The sequence below is a fragment of the Pipistrellus hanaki genome (genome assembly GCF_964339955.1).
Source record: "Pipistrellus hanaki genome assembly, chromosome: 14".
Lineage (NCBI taxonomy): Eukaryota > Metazoa > Chordata > Mammalia > Chiroptera > Vespertilionidae > Pipistrellus > Pipistrellus hanaki.
Window position 1 is genome coordinate 41,228,366 of NC_140516.1, and position 20,446 is coordinate 41,248,811.

General features: G+C 41.4%; 1 protein-coding gene across 3 annotated transcripts in view; it reads left to right on the forward strand.

Annotated features, from left to right (window-relative positions):
- Positions 1-20,446, forward strand: part of SORCS3 (sortilin related VPS10 domain containing receptor 3) — a 489,777-nt gene that overhangs the window by 239,986 nt on the left and 229,345 nt on the right. For all 3 annotated transcript variants that reach the window (XM_084904018.1, XM_084904020.1, XM_084904019.1), the window contains exon 4: positions 15,989-16,147. In XM_084904018.1, coding sequence (XP_084760144.1) covers positions 15,989-16,147 — 159 coding nt within the window. The remainder of the gene's footprint in view (positions 1-15,988; positions 16,148-20,446) is intronic.

Here is a 20,446-nt window from a genome sequence, read left to right on the forward strand (position 1 = left end):
CAATGTGGCCTGCACCGCGCTGTCATCACTGCACTCCGCTGTCAGTTTATGACATTGTCAGTTTATGACTGTTCAGTAAACCATTCGGCCCGCGATTTAGGCTGGATTTTAGATTTTGGCCCCTTCTCTGATTGAGTTCGACACCCCTACTCTATAGGTTCTGTAGGGATGGCTACAGCAAGGGGAGACCGAGAAACTTGGGCAACTCTTGGTCTTATGGGAAGGCAAAGACTGTCCTAAAATGGCCAGTCTGATGGAGAAGACAGATCCAAATATTTAAGTAACTGGTTTTCCTCTGACTTTGATGGGATTTGGTCTCGATAAAGAAAAAAAAATCCTGTTAAGAAAACTCATGCTGCCAAGGGGAATCTCAAAAGGGATACTGGGTATTTGTGTGATTTCTAGGAAATGTAGTAGTCCTATTCTTTTTTTTTTAATGCTTTTATTGATTTTAGAGAGAAAGGGAGAAGGATAGAGAGAGAGCAACATCGACATCAATCAGCTGCCTCCTGCACACCCTCTGCTGGGGATCCAGCCTGCAACCTGGGCACGTGCCGTGACAGGGATTGAACTGGGGGGACCTCTTGGTTCATGGGTTGATGCTCAACCACTGAGCCACACAGGCTGGGCATGGTAATCCTGTTCTTAAAGGTTTAGAAGAGATATGATTCACTCCATTGCTTGGAGTTTTGAAGGCTATCTGTCCACTGTTCATTATCCGATAATAAATATCATCATGAAAGTCACCTTTAACACTTAAATATTGCTGGGACTTTATGCGATCGAACTGAATGGACTGCCATAGTATTAAAAAGTCATATAGGTGAGCTTTTATAACCCATGCTCCATAAAGCTGCATAAAGCCAGCACCTGCACACTACCCTTTAAAGTGAGAGCATTCAAGCATGACATTTAGACATGAAGGGGCCTTTGCTTGTTAATTAAACCTGTTGGCAATGTTAATTTTTAAGAAATAGAAGAGGAGGCTTGAGGCAATTAGAAGAGGATTTGTTCCTGGGGAGATGGGACACATAGAACTGTCACTTACATAAACAGGACACGTGGATTCTTCAGAGGCTGTTGCCCAAGCAGGCCCTGGGATCCCAGGAGGAAAGCAGACCTGTAACAAGGTTCACTCACCAGTAGTTGGCTGTGAGGTGAGTGTAGCTTTCTGACTATCCTTACAGTGGGGTTTGTGGTAAGTGTTTAGATCCACTGTATTCTTTTTAAAAAAATATATTTTATTGATTTTTTTTACAGAGAGGAAGGGAGAGGGATAGAAAGTTAGAAATATCGATGAGAGAGAAACATCGATCAGCTGCCTCCTGCACACCCCCTACTGGGGATGTGCCCACAACCAAGGTACATGTCCTTGACTGGAATCGAACCTGGGCCCCTTCAGTCTGTAGGATGATGCTCTATCCATTGAGCCAAACTGGCTTTGGTATCCACTGTATTCTTATTATTTTCCATTTAGCAGAGGGTTTGTTTGGAGACTAGTCACTTTACAAGCTAGGTGGGAATTAGTTTTGTGCTTACTAGTATTTTTAGCTTAATATCTTCATCTTCATTTTGCTTGGCAAATAAGAGAGAGGCTGGAGCCAATGAGTGTTGGCCACAACTCTCTTATTTTTTTTTAAAATTGAGATATAATCCACATAACATAAAATTAACCACTTTAAAGTGAACAATTCAGTGGCATTAAATATATTCACAGTATCATACAACCACCACCTCTACCCAGTTCAAAACATTTTCATCACTCCTCCAAAACGTATAATCATTAAGAAGTCACTTTCCATCCCCCCCAACCCCTACTCTCTGGAAACCACCAATTTGCATTCTGTCTCTATGGATTTACCCATTCTGGATATTTCATATAAATGGAGTTGTAGAACACGTGACCTCTTGCGACCAGCTTCTTTCATTGAGCTTGTTTTTGAAGTTCACCCATTTTGTAGCATATATACATGCTCCATTACTTTCTATGGCTGAATACTATTCCATTTGCACAAAATATGTGTTGCTTCCCCCCTTGTCACTGGGGTTCTCCCCAAGTCCTGGGAGCATTTCAGATAATTCTGATAATTCTTGACCACATGACTTGCTTTGTCCCATGAATGCAGTGAGAACAGGTGACTGCCCCCGTGAACAGAACCCCAATGAGCCATCTCGAGGCTCTGCCATGACTCTTTTCCCTCATCCAGGAGTTCTGCAGGGATGGCAGGGGCCACTCCTTCAGGATGGGCTCATGAATGCAGGCTGCATGGGCAGGGCAGAGGGTCTTAGGAGCTTCCTCTGGAAGATACTAAATTGAATTCTAGGAGAGAGGGTGATGAAGAAAGTGGAGAAAAATCTCCCTGGCACTAGGGACTTATAGTTGTGCTGTAATTTAACCAGTAAATTAAAGTAGCTGTGAGCTCTACAAAGCACTGCAGAGTGGAGAGGGTGGAATCCATGGAGCTTTCTCAAAGGACTCTGGGTCTGGCTTAAAGGACAGCTAGGGTTCAGGTGTGCTGAGTATGAAGAAGAGCATCTAGGAAGAGGAGAAGCCTCAGCAGAAGATTGGAGGTGGGGAAGTAGGATGTTTGGGAACAGTGAGTGGAGTGATTATTTTCAAGAGCGAAGGCACTTGGGGAGCACCGGGTTGGAAAGCTCAACAGGAACCAGTGAGCTCAGCTGGGGAGTTGGTCTCTGTAATCTGACATTATATCCCAGGCAGGGCACAGCAATGGATGGCTGCCCACCGCTCTTTCTTATGCTTTGAGGATGGGACCCATACTGTTTTTTTGTTTTTTGTTTCTTTTGAAACAGTGGTTACCAATCTTGCCATTTTTATCTGTACTTTCTGCATCTCAGTCTGGGTGACCCCTTTCCTTCCACAAACTGACTCTCTGCATTTGCCCTCATCTCAGTTGAGAATAGCTGTTCTCAGGTGCCATGGGGAGCAGAAGGGGGAGAAAGTCCCTGATATTTGCTGAAAACCAAGAGGTTTCCAAACATTTACTTGTCTTTCTCCTCTAAACCCTCTGTGGTGGTGTGGGAGTGCAGTTCCTCTCCTGATTTTACAGTTGAGAAAAATGGAAGCTTTGAAGGCAAGGAGCTAAGAGATGAGCTAATAAATGCAGGTGGGGTTTGAAGCTTGTCTTGCTATCTTTATACCCTCGCACCATCCTAGAATCCGGCACACGAAGCCTCGGTGAATGAAGGTGAGCGATTGACCACATGGCTGCGTACAAAAGCAAGGCCTGCTGCTGCCCAATCGAAAGGTGATGAGATTTTGGAAGATGAGGGTTTACTCCAGGCCTCTCGTTACCACCACAGACACTAAAACACCCTGGAGCTGTGGCGAGTGTGGACAGGGACTAAGGTGCCACCGCTCTGTTGAAGTGAGGGATGTGGACTCTGTGAGGGAGTTGGCTCAGCTAAGGGATTCTTGCCATTTGCCTCTCGCCCTGCTTCTCTGCTCAGACTGCCTGGTGCAGGGAAGTCTGTAGGTTGATCCTCCTCAAGTACATTGTCAAGGACGTGTTCTGGCCCTTGGCTGTGGGATTAGAGTTTTTTGAAAACCCTAACTTTTCTAAGGGGGAAAGTGAAGAAAGCAAGGTGAAATGTAATTTCCTTTTTAATATAGATGGTCATTTAATCTAATATTATAGGAAATGATTAGATCTTAAAAACCTATACATTACATTTGACAACTCCAGTGCACTCTGCTTTCCCTGCGGGCAGTTTCACAGGGCATGCTCTGCCTGGGAGAGGCGCGCTGGGAATGCACTTTGTTTATTGGCTCTTAATGAGAAGCCATTCATCTAGATCACCGCGGGGGTGGAGCCTTTGCAGAGCTGGGGGATCGGAAGTGACAGTTGTACCTTTTGACAAATGTGCTGCTCCATCCTACCAACAACAAAAAGTTTGCGAGGGTGTGTGGGGTGTCGTTTTCTTCCTTACACACTCAGAGCAGACCCCGGGGCAACATGGAAAACTGCCACCTTTGAGTACCTCCATCCCTCACCCCTGTGTCTTTCCTCTCCTGCCTCTTCCCACTCCCCACCCCCAGAACTGAGGCAGCTGGGGCTCCCCATTATGCTGTTACTAGAAAGCCTCTTCTCCGTTTATTACTGTTATTGTGACGCTCTCATTCCTGCCTGAGTGGGGACCGCCTGGCACAAGATGATGGGTCATTACAGAGGGAACCTGCTTGGCAGAATTGCCACCTCTCCTCCTCCTCCCCTCCCCGCTGCTCCACATTGAGAAAGCAACACCATGCAACCACATTACCATAAAAATCCAACAGGAAAAAAATCACACACATATGTCCTTTTTTGGGGGGGATAATGGGGTTACTTTAATATATATATATATAATTGATTTTTTACAGAGAAGAAGGGAGAGGAATAGAGAGTTAGAAACATCGATGAGAGAGAAACATCGATCAGCTGCCTTATGTACACCCCCTACTGGAGATGTGCCTGCAACCAAGGTATGTGCCCTTGACCAATCGAACCTGGGACCCTTCAGTTTGCAGGCCAACACTCTATCCACTGAGGCAAACGGTTAGGGCAGGGGTTACTTTTACAGCTGAAGGAATGAAGCCAAATGGGGAGATTGGTAACTGGGACAGGACAAGAGACACCTGCACAAAGGCCTGCCTTGGTTCGTACTCACCCGTCATTCTCTTGCTGTGTCCTCTCTCTCCTTTGCTATGTCACCAGCACAGAGCATAGCAGGAAGAATAAAGCACTCAATTGTTTCTGACACTGAGCCCAGTTTTAACAGTTGGTAATCAGCTGTGACCTCCCCTAAGTCACTCAGTTCTGGCTCTGGCTTTGTCTGTGGAAGGGGACCTGGTAGGCAGAATAACGGCCTCCCAGAGGTGTTCTAATCCCAAGAAGCTGTAAATATGTTAATTTACATGGAAAGGGGCTATTAGAGTTCTAGATGGGATGAAGGTTGTTCATCGGCTAACATAATCCAGGGAACCATTTTCATTCCCAGAGTCCTTGGACTGATAGGAAAGGGGGGAAGCAGAGTCAGAAGGATGTGATCTGAGAAAGACTGGACAGGCCATTGTTGATTTTGAAGAGGCAAAGGGGCCAGGAGCCAAGGAATGGGGCAGCCTCTAAAAGTAGAAAAAGAACCAGAAACAAGATTCTTCCTTAGAGCCTTCAGGAAAATAATGCAGCCCTGTGGACACCTTGATTTCAGCCCATTGAGATGCATTTGGGGCTTCTGACATCCAGAGCTGTAAGATAATAAAATTATGTCTATGTTGTTTCAAGCCATTGAACTTGTGTTAATTTGTTTTCACCGACATGAAACAAAGACTGTAATCATACCTGCTCTACTTTCCCTAAGGAGCAGAGTGAGGATATAGGACTTGGCAAACTATGCAATACAGTTCAATTCACCTGGAGGTGAAGGTATGAAGAGCAGGTGTAGAAAGCTAGGGGTAGAAAGCACAGACCAAGGGCCTTCACAGAATGCCAGGAGCTGCCCCACTCTTTGCATCCTTCCTTTTCATTGTTACTCTCTCTAGGAGCTAAGTGTCAATCCCCTGGGGGAAAGGAATCAGTGCATCAGTGCTCTCATTTCCTCTCCCTGGAGTAGTAGTTCCTGTGCTGGTGAAATGATGTTGGTACAACCAGTTATTACAGCTTGGCTTTTCTGTGGTCCACTGGACCAAAGGGCTGTCCCTCAGGAAATTGCCATGCTCCTTGTTTGTTGTTGTGTTTTTGTTAATCTTTACCCAAGGTTATTTTTTCCCCATTGCTTTTTAGAGAGAGTGGAAGGAAGGGAGGGAGGGAGAGAGAAACATCAATATGAGAGAGGTACATCGATTGGTTGCCTCCCACACACACCCTGACCAGGGCTGGGGATGGTACCTGCAACTCAGTACATGCCTTTGACTAGGAGTGGAACCCCCAATCTACTGGTGCATGGGCTGGAATATAGGCTGGCACTCTAACCACTGAGCCACAACGACCAGGGCGCCATGCTCCTTGTTGATCATGTCTAGCATTTAGCAATATGGGAGCCCATCCCTGACCCTCAGAAGTGGGAGCTGTAACTGGGGTCAAGGAGTTAAGTTTAACACATATTCACATGACCATCATTCTTACGGGACAAGTGGATGTTCCCAGAACATAGTGACCTTGCTACTAATGCCCGTGAAGCTCCGGCATAGCCTCTTCCTGTGAGACCAGGACAAGCATATTTCCAAGCTTGTTTACTCCCTTGTTTGTTTCCCTCATGATGACCTCAAGCTTGTTTTGCCTCTCCTAACTCAGAAATCCTTCCCAAATGTTGAAGTTTAGGTCCCTGAAAATCAGCTAGGTTGACACATAAAATCAGATGGTGTAACACAGAACAGTATTCTTGAAACCTATATAATCTTATTAACCATGGCCACCCCGTTACATTTAATTAACAAATAAAATAAAATAAAGGAAATTGCCTAGGTTGAAGGCTTCTCATATGAAGAATTTAAGGTTCAAAGGGAAAAAATGATTAGCAGATACACTTCTGAAAGCCTTGTCCTCTTTTCTTAATGTTCACTAAATTAAATACTAATGCTGGCACACCAAATAAATACCGTATCAGTGACCATCTACAATTCCTAAATTAGTCACAATGGGGACAGTGCAATTAATTTCCGTTGACCATCTCTTGAGCACCAGGATCTTTTCAGGACCTTCCTTCCTCGCAGCATCAGCAAGATGTTTATCAATCAGGTTTGTTGTGCAATAGATAATCTGTGTGCTGGCAAGCAGTTTTCCTTTATCTCCTCATGTGGTCACTGCCTTTCTGGTTTTAGGATTTGAAGGCTGTGCCTCTTAACGCTGAGGTTTCACTGGGGTCCCCGATGTGCACAGTAGCAACTTGGGTGCCTGAAAGAGCAAACATCTTGGATGCTCTTGAGTCAGCTGATTTGATATTTCTCAAAACCTTTCCCAACACACCTGGTTAGTAGCAGAGCCCATGACAACATTGTACCAAAGCCCACGCCTTCCACTTACCTGACCTGTGTCTCAGCACCGCACCCCCCCCCCACCACCACCATCTGTGTCCTGAGTACATGTCTGGGTTCACGTTGTTCTTTAGTGCTCCTGTGGAGAAAGACAAAGCAAACAGACTGAAGTCCTGAGCTCCAAACCACCACAATATGTTAGCAATAATTCAACAAAAGAAATGAAAATTACTTCCAACCCAATTCTGTAGACTTCATTTATTTTCTTTTAAATACAGCAGTTTTCCCCCCTTCTCTCCTAGGGTTAGACTTGCTTTGTAAAAATATTGGAAATAAACATCTTGCTAAAAATAATATGGCCCTCAATTTATTAAGTTTGCCTGGATTAGACTTTCACAAAAGAGAACTGGAGGAGGCAGAGGGGCCACTGCCCTGGGTGACAATGACCACCCATGGGCAGGTGACGTCTGAGCTACCAATGGGCTGTGCTTCACATAAGGGTTCTGCTAACTGCTCTTCCTGAGATGAAATGAGTTTCTCTGGCCAGGGCAGGGGTAAGCCACAAATCCATCTCACTGATCATTTGGACAAGCAAACCTGCACACCCTTGCGTGACCTTCACTCAGCCAAGCAGCCGATGTTTATAAAGCAGGTGCTTCAAAGAAGATCAGAGAATGTGATGTCACTGAAATGCTCTTCCTTTAAGGAACTTGATATCCCGGTGGCCAAGTGAGATGAAGACAAGTGAAACAGAATATAACTAATATTGACCCATTTTCAAAGATGTTAATCATTTCAGAATCATATTCTATTTGTGATAACAAATGTGCTGATGAGAGGCCGAGATTGTTCTGCTGGAGCATCGAGGAGACTTCCTGGAAGGGAGAGCATGTCCATGGCCTTGAAGGAGGGTGTAGCTGGGGAGATGCTGGATCTTTCTCGGTGGGCCAGGAGCTTTGTCACAGATCACAATGTTAGGCATAGTGATTTGAAAAAACTGTTAGGGGGTGCTTGGCAAGAGCATATGGTTGTATTTTAGAGGTCAAGCTTGAGAGCAACATGGGTCCCCCAACTGAAGGGCCAGGCTTGGTTTCTGTGCCAGGGAGAGGGCACTAGAGTTTCTTGTGGAGGGGAAATACCATGATCAGAGCTGGGATGGGGGAGATCCAGCCCACGTAGTGTATGAGGACAGGGATCACACAAAGTTTAGAGCATGGGGGGCAGGATGCCAGATATTTCTACTCCACTTTCTGAGTTTGGAGATGCTCTTACTGTTGTCTACACTAAGGTCCCCTCACCACTCTTTCTTTATGCGACACCTGTCCTACTTTCAGAGTAGCGCTCACAATGCAGTTTTTATTCAACTTCTCAGTTTTTTTTTCAAAGCAGGCAACAGATTAGCATAACATTTCTGGGTTCTCAAAAGAGTTAATGGATAAGTGTGTCTGGAGAGAGAGAGAAAATAGATATTGTTATAAAGGTAATATCTGCTCATTGCACATTTGTAGAATATGTGGGAAATAATAAGAAAATGTAAAGATGATGACAAAATTTCTCATGATCTTGCCATACAGTAACCGCTTCTGTTAGCATGAAGCAAGTTTATTTATGTAAATACAGACAAAAATATAAACAATTTTAACAAAATTGATACCCTGCTGCTTGTGTTTTAGCCTGCTTTTTATGCACAGTTTAAACATATGATTATTTCTCATGTGTCATACCACTATTTGAATTCAGACTTAATGGATGCATAATATTCCATTGAATGGAGGCAGCCTGCTTTTATTTAATCATCTTATCAGATGTTTGTTTGTTTTCCCAATTTTTTATTATTATAAATAACACTGAGATGAGCATATTGGTGGATAAACCTTTTATCGGGTCCCTGATGGTTTCGTTGGACAAATTCCTAGAAGAGAAACTGCAGGGTCAAAAGCATAAATATTTATCAGATTCTTGTTCCACATTGCCATCTTGCTTTCCAGAACAGTCATGCCAATGCCTCCTTGCAGCAGGACTGTCTGCACACGTCTTTGCATTGCTCACCACCATACTCCGCGTTGCTAAACTCAACAGCCAACTCTCAGTATTTACCCGACTTGTCAGTTGCATTTGACATAATAGACACTCTCATCTTGATATGCTTTTTTCCCTTGATTTTAAGGTTTCGAGGGCACTGCAGTGTCTGGGTTGTCCTCCTCACACACTTTCCAGGGTCCCTCCTCATCTCTTTGAAACTTACACATTGCGCTCAGTTCTTCAGACTCTTTTCTGGCTATGGCTGCTGTCTTGGTGATCTGAAGATTCACATCTTTAAATGCTCTTTTGCACTGATGTGTTCTGGGTTCCTGTCTGCAGGCGAGCCAGCTCTCCTGAAAATAGGCTTAGTACGTCTATAGTCTGTCTACTTAACATTCCCCTGTGGATGTCTAATAGGCATCTGGCCTTTTAAAAAACCAAATTCCATATTTTTAAAGCACCAGCCTTCTCCTGCCAAGGGCTTTCCTATCTCCTAAATGTGAATTCTGTTTTCCCAATTGTTCAGGCAAAAAACAAAAACACAAAACTGATAGACAATTTGAGGTATTTCCAATTTTTAATTATGGTAAGTGACACTGAGATGAATGTATGGGTAAAACATTGTTAATGGATCTCCTCAGTTTCTTCGACCCCCACATCTCATCTGTAAGTGGACCCTTTTGACTGTTGCTTTAAATACAACCAGAAATAGACCCATTTCAGTATCTGGGCACTTCACCTTAACTCAGGCCATCAGTCACTCCCATCTGGATCCTAGCAGTAATCTCCAGCTAATCTCTCTGATTGTGTCCCTCTATTCCCCACCTCCCACATGCTCTGTTCAACAAGAGTGGCAGCCAGAGTGAAAGGATCAACATGTAAGCCATAGCCTATCAGTACTTCACTCAAAGCCCAAAGCTTTTCACATCACCTGGGATAAAGGGTGGGTGCTTACCTCACCTGTCATCCCCTGACCCCATTCACAACCTCTACCTCCTTTACTCTGTTCTAGCTCACCTGACTCCCACATCTCTTCCAAAGGCTGACTTCTCACCAGGCCTTTCCTGAACTCTGGGACTCTTTTCTTGCAAAACTAAAAGTCTATACTCATTAATGGACAGCTTCTCATCCCCTTCCCCCTAGTCCCTGGCAACCATCATTCTACTTTCGATCCCTACGAATTTTACTCTAGCTAGCACATACTAGTGTAAGTGGAAATTATATAGTATTTTGTTTTGCGACTGGCTTATTTCATTTAACCAGATGTCCTTATTTCACCCACGTTGTAGCATGTGACAGAATCTCCTAACTTTTAAAAACGGGATAATTTCCCTTGTATACATAGACCACCTTTGTTTATCTAGTCCTTCATCAATGGGCAATTGGGTTGCTTCCATCTTTTGGTTATTCACTATTATGAATGTGTGTGGGTGTACTGATATCTCGTTAAGGCCCTGTTTTCAATTTTTTTTGGTATATATCCAGAAAAAATACTGGAGCATATGCCATTTTTAATTTTTTTGAGGAACCACGTATTGTTTTCCTTACTGGCTGCACTATTTTACATTCCTACCAGCAGTGCACTAGGGTTCCAATTTCTCAAAATCCTTGCCAGCACTTACTGTATTCTTTGCTTTTACATCTCAGTTGGTATGAGGTGGTATCTCATTTGTGGTTTTGATTTGTATTTCCCTTATGATTAATGATATTAAACATATTTTATGTGCTTTTTAGTCATTTACATATTTTTTAGAAAAATATACATTCAAGTCATTTGCCCATTCAAAAAATATTTTTGTTGTTTAGTTGTTGTTTTTGTGTCACTTAATGTTTTTTGATTGGCCTCAATGATTGTTCCTTTATTGGTGTTGCTTATGTTAAATTATGAAAGACAAGTAGATACGATGGGTTGGGGTGGAAAGGTGAGTAGTCTAAACCTGGCAAAGAGAGTAGCATGTATTAATGGCCGTAGGTGAAAGAAGCAGGCATATGAGCATAAATATGTATCAATGTCCTATTTGTACATATAATGCATATGTAATTTACATATTTTCCCCATAGTAGTATGTCTATGTATATATATGGTGACAAGGCTCTCAACAGCAGCACTATTGACATTTTGTGTTGGGTAATTCTTTGTCCTATGCACTGTAATGTGTTTAGCAGCATCTCTGGCATCTACCCAGCAGATGCCAATAACTCCTCCTCTTCCCCAATTAAAATGGAACAATTTAAATGTCTCCATACATTGCTAAATGTCCTCTGGAGGCAATTCCTCTCCTCACCCCAATGGAGAATCATTGCTAGAGAACATGTTAGATAAATAGATAGATGGCGTGTGTGTGGGGAGGGGGTACTAGTATATTCTGATATTGTGATTTTAAAGTTTTTTTATATAACAAGCTCAACTTGTGTTAGAGTTGAATAAGTCAATATTCAACAATGTGTCAATTATGCCAATAGGCTTAAGGGTCAGCATAAAGAATATCTCCCTTATATTCTTTGTGAGCTTGTATTGATATTATTGCTATTTCTTGTTGAGTACAACAGTGCTAAGAGTCTCTCATTAAGGCTCAATTACACAGTAAACTATAGTATTTCTCTTTCTTTGTTCAGAAGAAGTCTACTAACTACTATTCTGAGACTGTTTTCAAAGCATTGGTCTAGAGTTTGTTTCCTTGGTATTGCTAGGATCTCTGGCAGAGTGAGGGATTGAGAAACCTTTAGTCACCCTCGTTTTTATAAATCACATACAGGAAAAAGAAATAGGGTGAGTATTGAATAAAATAACACATTCATCAATGATATTGTATGACTCGCCAGCAGCAAGAGAGGGTGTATTCTAGAAAGATTTCTGGGAAGGATTTTGACATTTCCAATAGTAATTTTCAGTGGTTTAGATACAAATAAGCTTACAGGCTTTTGAAGTTGTAAGCTGACTGAGCACATCCCCTGCCTGATTCCTGACCTCCATATGTGTCCTTTGTAATTTGCAACACACCATTAAAATTAGGGCCACTATTGCCCAATCTCAGTGTGTCTCACTGCTTGAGTGTCAACTATGAACCAGGAGGTCTCAGTTCAATTTCTGGTCAGGACACATACCCGGGTTGTGGGCACCATCCCCTGTGGGGGGGGAGAGGGATGCAAGAGACAGCCAATCAATGATTCTTTTTCATAATTAATGTTTCTACCTCTCTCTCCCTCTCCCTTCCTCTCTGAAATCAACAAAAATACTTAAAATAAAGAAAGTGGGGAGAAATCCTTAAAACTTTCTAAGATTGCTTTTAAAAAAAATTAGGGCCACTGTTATGCAACTTTTTCAAGAATTTCCTGCAAAAGCATTGCAAGTGAATAAAAACATGGTATTGTACCATCCTTACATTGGCAAACTCTAAAACTTGTCCATCTCCAATGTGCATTATGGCAGTTAATGTATAATGAATGGCCAAATACAGAGAATGCTTGTATGAGGTCCTCACTCCTAAGACGTGATGTGTTTAGTTGCTTCCTAGGTTGGACCTTCTCTTTGAAGAGATGAGAGTGGTCATTTCAAAGTGGCAATTGTATTTAGCAAGTTGAAACAATTACTTACGGACTGGTGTTCATTTTGGCTGCGTTGATATTTGCTAGTAAAGTGCCTTTTCCTTAAATTATTATCAGGAATGTAAAATATATGCAAAATAAATATAGTCTTTTTCTCCCTCATTCTTCCATTTATTTTTAATTGTGGTTAAAAAAGTCACATAATATGCAATCTGCCCCCTTGTCAAGCTCTTCCAATTGTACAGTCCAGTGTTGTTAACAATAAGGACAATACTGCACAGCCAATCTCTCGAACTTCAGCATTTTGCATGATTGAAGCTTCTTATTGCTACATAACACAAATTCAACTGAGTAAATTGTGAAGGTGCAATTGGCTTTATTAAATGACTCATGAATTGGGCAGCATCCTATCTGGCAAGTTGAAAGTTTTTCAAAGACAGAGAGGGAATAGACAAAGGAAATTATGAGCAATGAATGTAGTTGTAATGTTATCTTTGGTGGTTAAAACAAAGTTTACTGTTTGTTTAGGAGTTGTGGGCCTGGGCTTAGCTCTTTTAATCAGTATTTCATTTAATTATCTCAACAGCATTGTGAGTTAGATACAATTATTAACTGGCTTTTTAAATAGATGAAATAACAGATTGGGAACATTGAGTAATATCCTTATGTTTACATATTATATAAAATAGCTGACTGAGATTTCACCTCAAGGCACCTGCCCCCAGAGTCTGTACAACTGATAATTCTGCTAACCTATATTAGAAATACTCCTCTCCCAATACATGCACACACTGACTGCAGTTCTTATGTCAGGAATAGCTGGATAAAGGACCAAAGCAAAATGAAGCAAAAGAGAAAAAAATGAAAAACTTCTCGGACTTGTGTCCTTTGGGAAAGATGTGGTTTTGAGGTCCAGTGAAGTGTTAGTGTGCATGCAAGGAGGTGGTAGTGTGTGCGTTGATCAGAGGAGGTCGAAGTCAAGTTGCTTTTCTCCCCTGAGCCTCACTTTCCAATAGGCGAGTGATGGTATTTCACATGATTCACACTCAGTTTTGATAAAAGATCCAGTAAAGTGCCCAACATTTTGGAAAGCCAGCATATGTAGATTGTCATTCCCCTTCCTTTGAATCTTCTCAGAAATGAGGGTTTTATACAGACACTGCCAGTGATATCAAAGAATATAAAAAGATTTCTGATGAGAATGTCAGGGAAAGGTTGCAATAAAAAGGTACTCTTGCCAATAACAGCTCCCTAGCCCCCTCCCCCCAATGTCTATATGCCTTGTATATAAACTCACTTCTGTGTGCACACTTGCATATCTATGCTGCATCTGTGTCTGTGTAAGGCTCTGTGCAGACATGGATGCACTATTTGTGTGCAGATTGCTGTGTTTTGTATGCAAGTGTGCATGCAGGAAGAAACGGGGCTGGAGGAAGAGGATACATTGCAGTAGCAACTTGCTGGTAACTCTTATTCAGTGTGTTGTAACTCATGGCAAATAAAATAAAGTTTGTTTATGACGTTGGTCTTATCTCCTAATTAAAATCATAAGCTCGCAGCTTTTTTATACCTGCATAAAAGAAGCAGTGCAATTTCTCTGCACCAGGGGGAAAATTATTTTATTGCCTGTTAGGGAACTCGTCAGTACACAGTGTGAGGCAAGCAAGGGCCCTTACGCAAGCCTCATTCTCAACGAGTAGATTTGTCCTCTCACACTCTGCAAGGAGCATGAATCCATCCTCTGAGGTTTTCTCAAGGGCAGCAGGAGTGAAGTTCCCAGTTGTCCTACCCCATCACAGTGCCAAAGGAGGAGAAAGTTAGTCTGTCTCTGAAAAACTGATCTGGGAACTTTCCCCCTCCATCAGCGGTTTTCAATCAGTGTGCCGCAGCACACTGGTGTGTCGCAGAATTTTTAAAAATGCAAGACTTGACTATTTAGTCAGGGCCACTGGCCTCTTTTCCCTGAGATTGTCAAATGAAAAATAAAAATGACAGCCGCCAACATAACAATAGCTGTTCAGTATGAATAAATCAAAATTATACCTATTTTTTTAGATCAGCAAAAAAATAATATTTTAGTAATTACTTTTTGTGTGCCACAAGATGAAAAAGGTTAGAAATCCCTGCCCTAGATTATTCACACACAACTGGAAACAAGTTACATAATGCATCCATTTCTTTAAAATTTGCTGATAGCTAGTAATAACTTATTTCAATAAAGCCAAAGCAAATATTTGAGAGAAAGAAAGTAAGCTGGTCTTGGAAACTGTAAAGAAATAAAAGAAAAACAAAAATGAATCTTAGCAGTTAAAGGGACTGAGTTTGTTCTAAAGCTTACTTTATTATATGAATATATGCTCTGCTAACATTTGAACAATCATGCTATTCAATAGTTTTATTTCATAAGGTGCAGAATTGTTTTTGGCTTTATCTTGTAATTTGGGCCCCATGATTCAGACCATTTATAGAAATATTTCCAACAACTGGTGATAGGTTAGCCAAAGACAGGAAAAATAGCATTTTTTCTATATACTTTTAATGAATTGCAATGTAAATATCTGTATTGTATGTAATCATAATGTAAATATCTACAGCAGCAGTTCTCAACCTGTGGGTCACGAAGACCATGGGAAAACACATAGTCGCCTAAGACCATCGGAAAACATGATTCATAACAGTAGCAAAATTACAGTTATGAAGTAGTAGCAAAAATAATTTTATGTTTGGGGGTCACCACAACATGAGGAAGTGTGTATTAAAGGGGTGTGGCATTAGAAAGATTGAGAACCACTGCTCTAGAGTTTCACTTTCCAAGGTGACACGATATGAAGAGAGGATGTTGAGATTTGAGTATGTCTTCTCTGATGTCAAAGCCTATACATCTGTTCATTTGTCATGGGGACGACAGACCTCTTGAGCAGCAGGTTTCGCCTCAAGGTCCTTTGGGGATATGTGCTTTGGAAAATATTGAGAACAAAGGGATCATGAAATTACTTAAATCATTTGAATCACTAAAATAATTCAGACAGAAGAAAACAAGCAGTGAGATTATAGAGAATCCTCTCCATGAGTAAAAAGCCATAAAAGCAATAGTTTGATGAGGAGTGACATGGAAAAGTGAGCAGGGAAGAGGTGGGAAGGAGGTGGGTGGCCCCAATGTCAGGGACAAAGGACCACAAGAATATGTTCCCAGTATTTAAAAAATAGAGACATCAAAAAATAAAGCCTCATTTGCATGTAAGCCTAACCTTGCACAATATTTCAGCTCAAATCAGCAATGAAGGACTAAGTCAGGGAGAAAAACACCAATATTTCATATTTTATATAGATCCCAGATGGCCCTTTCTGTGAGGTGTTATACAAGAACAGATGACTTTATATTTATGCTTTAATTTCTTGTATTTATTCTTCCCCCCTAACTCTATATTTTCTCCTCTCCTCTTTGTTTAGATCATGCTTCTCAGTGATCCTGAAATGGAGAGCAGCATATTGATCAGCTCAGATGAAGGGGCAACCTATCAGAAATACCGGCTCACCTTCTACATCCAGAGTCTGCTCTTCCATCCCAAGCAGGAGGACTGGGTGCTGGCCTACAGTCTGGACCAAAAGGTGAACAAATACTGTTTTCATTCACGTCTTGTCACCCAAGCACCACTTGTTGAAAAGCACTTGTTTCTTCCATTCAAATTTTGAAAGGCACTCTGGCATTTCATTATTCCAAGCAAGTTGATTTTGTCTTCAGCAACTAACTTTCCTATCTACTCTTAGGTATCAAAATATGTGGAAGTTATCTTTTATTTATTGGCAATGCTCTTTATTATTTCACAGGTCCAAGATAGTTTTCTATATTAGTTTGACCTTTAAAACAACCGTGTGAAATAACTAGGAAATGTGTATTCATAATAATTGTATATTGACTGTGGTATACACAGGTCTTCAGAAGCACCCAGCTAGTAACTAGAGAAGCCAGGATTTGAAAGCATATTTACTCACCTTTATACACCAGACTTTAGCACAGGGCCTGGTACTTAATAAGTGCTCAGTGAGTATTTGATAATAATATCAAGTGGCTGAATTAGTGGATGGATGTATAAATGCTATGGGAACAAACCCCCTATAGTTGATCAATCTATACTTAAGAAAATGGACTTTAGATGATTCCTCTTCATATATCCTGCCATCTCTAGAACCTTAGTACAGTAATTGATGTCAATATATTGGGTAATGATGTAGAATCAATTAATGAAAGGCAATAGAAAATTTCAAGCACTGTCTTGCATAGAGAGATCCACAGAATAATCTTGGTTGAAATAGCTTCTTCTCTTTGTTCTATCTTAAATCCTGAAATAGTTGCTGATCAGTATATATTAGAATATGTGGTTGTAAATGTGAATGTGTGGTGAGTGTGTGTGTGTGTGTGTGTATACATGTGTGATGTCAGAACCTTTAAACAATAATTTCAACATAACCTTTATCTCTCTCATTCATGGAGCTTCAAGGTGGGTGTCAGGTGCTTCATGCAATCCCTTAAGGACACCCACATGACATTTGCAGAGCAAAAGCCATTGCAAATACATTTCTTTCATGGCATCAAGTGGATATTGTATGAAAGACTTAGCCAAATGTCAGATACTCTGTGAGTTTAGATGTTTAATATATTCAGAAATTTTGAAGCTATGTTGAAATAAAAAGAAATTACTTAGATGTTGTTAAATGGCTAGATGGTAATTTAGAAGAAGCTCAGAACTCCTAAACTATGTTTTTTATTTATATGCAGACAAGCTAGATTAGAGGCAACAGACATCTCATGCCCAGAGGCCGATGAACCAAGTGCAATGTGTCTTGTGTGTATCTAGATGGAGTATCCTTTTTCTCCATCACTGCAGCATGGAGAACATTCTGGACATTGCTCAGGAAGTATCTACCCTTGTGGATAATGCATTCAAAACACTTTCAGCCTTGGTGGCTGCTTCTTCACTTGGTAAAAATGCTTGGAAATGTGGCTATGTTGTTGATGGATGTTTCTAGCCACACTGCACGTTTCTGGATGGGTTGTCCCTTAGGTACTCTTTCTTGTTGGCATCTTTTGTGTGAAGTGGCTGACTATTCTTCAGGCCCATAAAGTTTCTAAGCGGTGCCCTGCCATTCTTTTAAATAAATGGAGTGAAGAGGCAGATGATGCCTCTGGAAATATTTGCAGAGATGACATAAAACACCCAGATCCAGTCATCCAAGTTTCAGGAGAGTTTTTCTTTATTTTGGGGTAATTTATTGGTTTAGAGTCAAGGAGAGTGATGCTGTACAGAAGCAAATGAAGATGTAAGCGTGGTTAAGATTGATGTACAATTGTCATGTTTCAGACGGGAGCCTTCTCTGATGTGCATGCACTGAGGCAGCTGGTTGCTTCTAGAGAAAATGAAAAGCGCTAGAGGGAAGGAAAGAGCAGCATCAGAGGGAGGTGTTTGTGTTTCCATTATTGTGCCTTTGATGCAATGCATCAGCAATTTCTTTAGAATCCTTAAGGCTGTCTCATTGTGTTGTATGTATTACAAAAGACCTAATTGAATGATATTTTAAACAGGCCATATCCAATTGCTTCATCTTCCAAATTGCTATCCCGAACCTGCAGGAGACTTGGCAGGAGTTCTCACTTGGTAAAAACACTGCTAGAGAACTAAGGAAATACCTTCTGGATAGAACAGAATTGTATCTAGAAGTTGGGAGATGCACATAGTGTTGTGTTAGGTAAGACGCCTGATAGCAACTTTGGAGTCAACTGATAAAGATGGCTACCTTACCCTGGTCAAGGACAAGGTGTGGGTTAAGGTCCCAGTCTTTCAGATTTCACAGCTGCAAAGGGGTGGACAGGTAGGGTGCAAATGCATCTTGCACTTGACTCTGTAGGAAGGCCTCGCCTCTTCGGTTCAGATGTGTCCCAATATAGCAAATTCCTTTCTGTTTCCTGCTCAGATTGATTTGGGCTTTTGACCAAGTCCTTCCATTCTGGCCATCCTACCAGAGTCCCAATTGCTGCTATTTTCTGTGCCAAATCTTGCATTTTCATAAAAGGACCCAGTACTTAGTAAAGACAAAAGATTGTTTCTTGGGTATTAGGTTCTTTGGAGCCAGGCTGGCATGGCTTAGTGGTTGAGCATTGATATATGAACCAGGAAGTCACAGTTTAATTCCAGGTCAGGGCACATGCCCTGATTATAGACTTGGTCCTCAGTGTTGGGGGAGGAGGGTGGAGGGGTAATGCAAGAGGCAGCCAATTAGTGAGTCTCTCTCATCATTAATGTTTTTCTCTCCCTCCTCCCCTCTCTCTTTCTCTCTCTTTCTCTTCCTCTCTGAAATTATATATATATATATATATATATACTGATCTCTGAATGCATAATAATCTGGCCACTCAGTGTATACTCTATATAATAAAAGGCTAATATGCAAATTGTCTCCTCGACCAGGAGTTCGACCAGCAGGCAGGTCAGCCAACTATCCATGTCACCTTCCCATGGCCAGGCTGGCCAGACCCCACCCATGCATGAATTCATGCATCAGGCCTCTAATATACAGTATACACACTGAGTGGCCAGATTATTATGATCTCTGAACTCATAATAATCTGGCCACTCAGTGTGTATATACTATTTTAAAGGAATCTTTGGAGATGCTTTATAAGAATTTCTGTGATTAAAAATAAACAGCAAAAGTAATAGGTTATGGTTGAACAAATTGGAAATAAAAGAAATAAAAATGCTCCTGCCTTCCCCACTTCTCCCCTTCCCTCTCTTCTCTCTTCCCTCCTGTCCTCTCACCACAGTTCTAGAATATCTTTTGAGGGATGACAGTTTACCAGTTATTAAAAAAAGTGTATATATATATGATTGATTTTTTACAGGGAGGAAGAGAGAGGGATAGAAAGCTAGATCAGCTGCCACTAGGAATGTGCCCGCAACCAAGGTACATGCTCTTGACCAGAATTGAACCCGGGACCTTTCAGTCCGCAAGCTGATGCCCTATCCACTGAGCCAAACAGGTTTTGGCAAGAGGCAGGATTCTTTTTTTTTTTTTTTTTTAATCAGGCTATTTCCTCTCTGATGACTGATACCACTCACCTTGTACTGTTTTATATTAGCTGGAGGGCTCAATAATCTTACTAAAACTGAGAATTTTTGAAAGAATTTTATATAGATTTTGAGAATATTGAAATCCTCTAAATAGATAGGTGCTGCATAGACAGCCAATGTTTAAACACTCCTCATTTTGACAAAAGACAATGTATTTTTTAATACACACATGCTGATGTATTCACAGATGCATACACCCTGGCACAGGGGACTTCTACCACAGATGGGGGACTGAACATAACTATATTTCTGCATAAGAAGTGGGATTGCAAAGCTCTTTATTATTATTTATCTTTTTGGCAAAATGCAACTTTAACCAATACAGCTGGCTTTGGAGATCAGAGATGGGATTTCAGATTCTATTTTTCAGATTCTTCTGGGAAAGACTGAAGTGGCATTGCCAATAATTTCAATGTAAAATACACTTTCTAAAAACACTAGTGCATTAATAATAGGTTACTGCTACAGTAATTGGAGAGGTGGGTGTGCAGCAATGGTCTTTTTTTGTGTTTGTTGTTTGTTTTTTATCACCAGCCACCAGCCAAGTTCCAAACCAGCTGAGGGATTGACTACCTGGTTAAGCTGATGCAGTGTTAGACATGGTCACTGGAAAGACAGGGTCAACTGTGGAGGAGATGACAGTGGCTCCATTCGGGCTTTGCTGCTTGGGTCCCACCTGGGGCTACCACATCACACAAGTGCAGAGCGTGGGGGAATTAGAGTGTCTGGAGTGCGGAGGGCTTGAAAATTCTAAAGGAAGTTTAAACCTGTACTTCTAGAA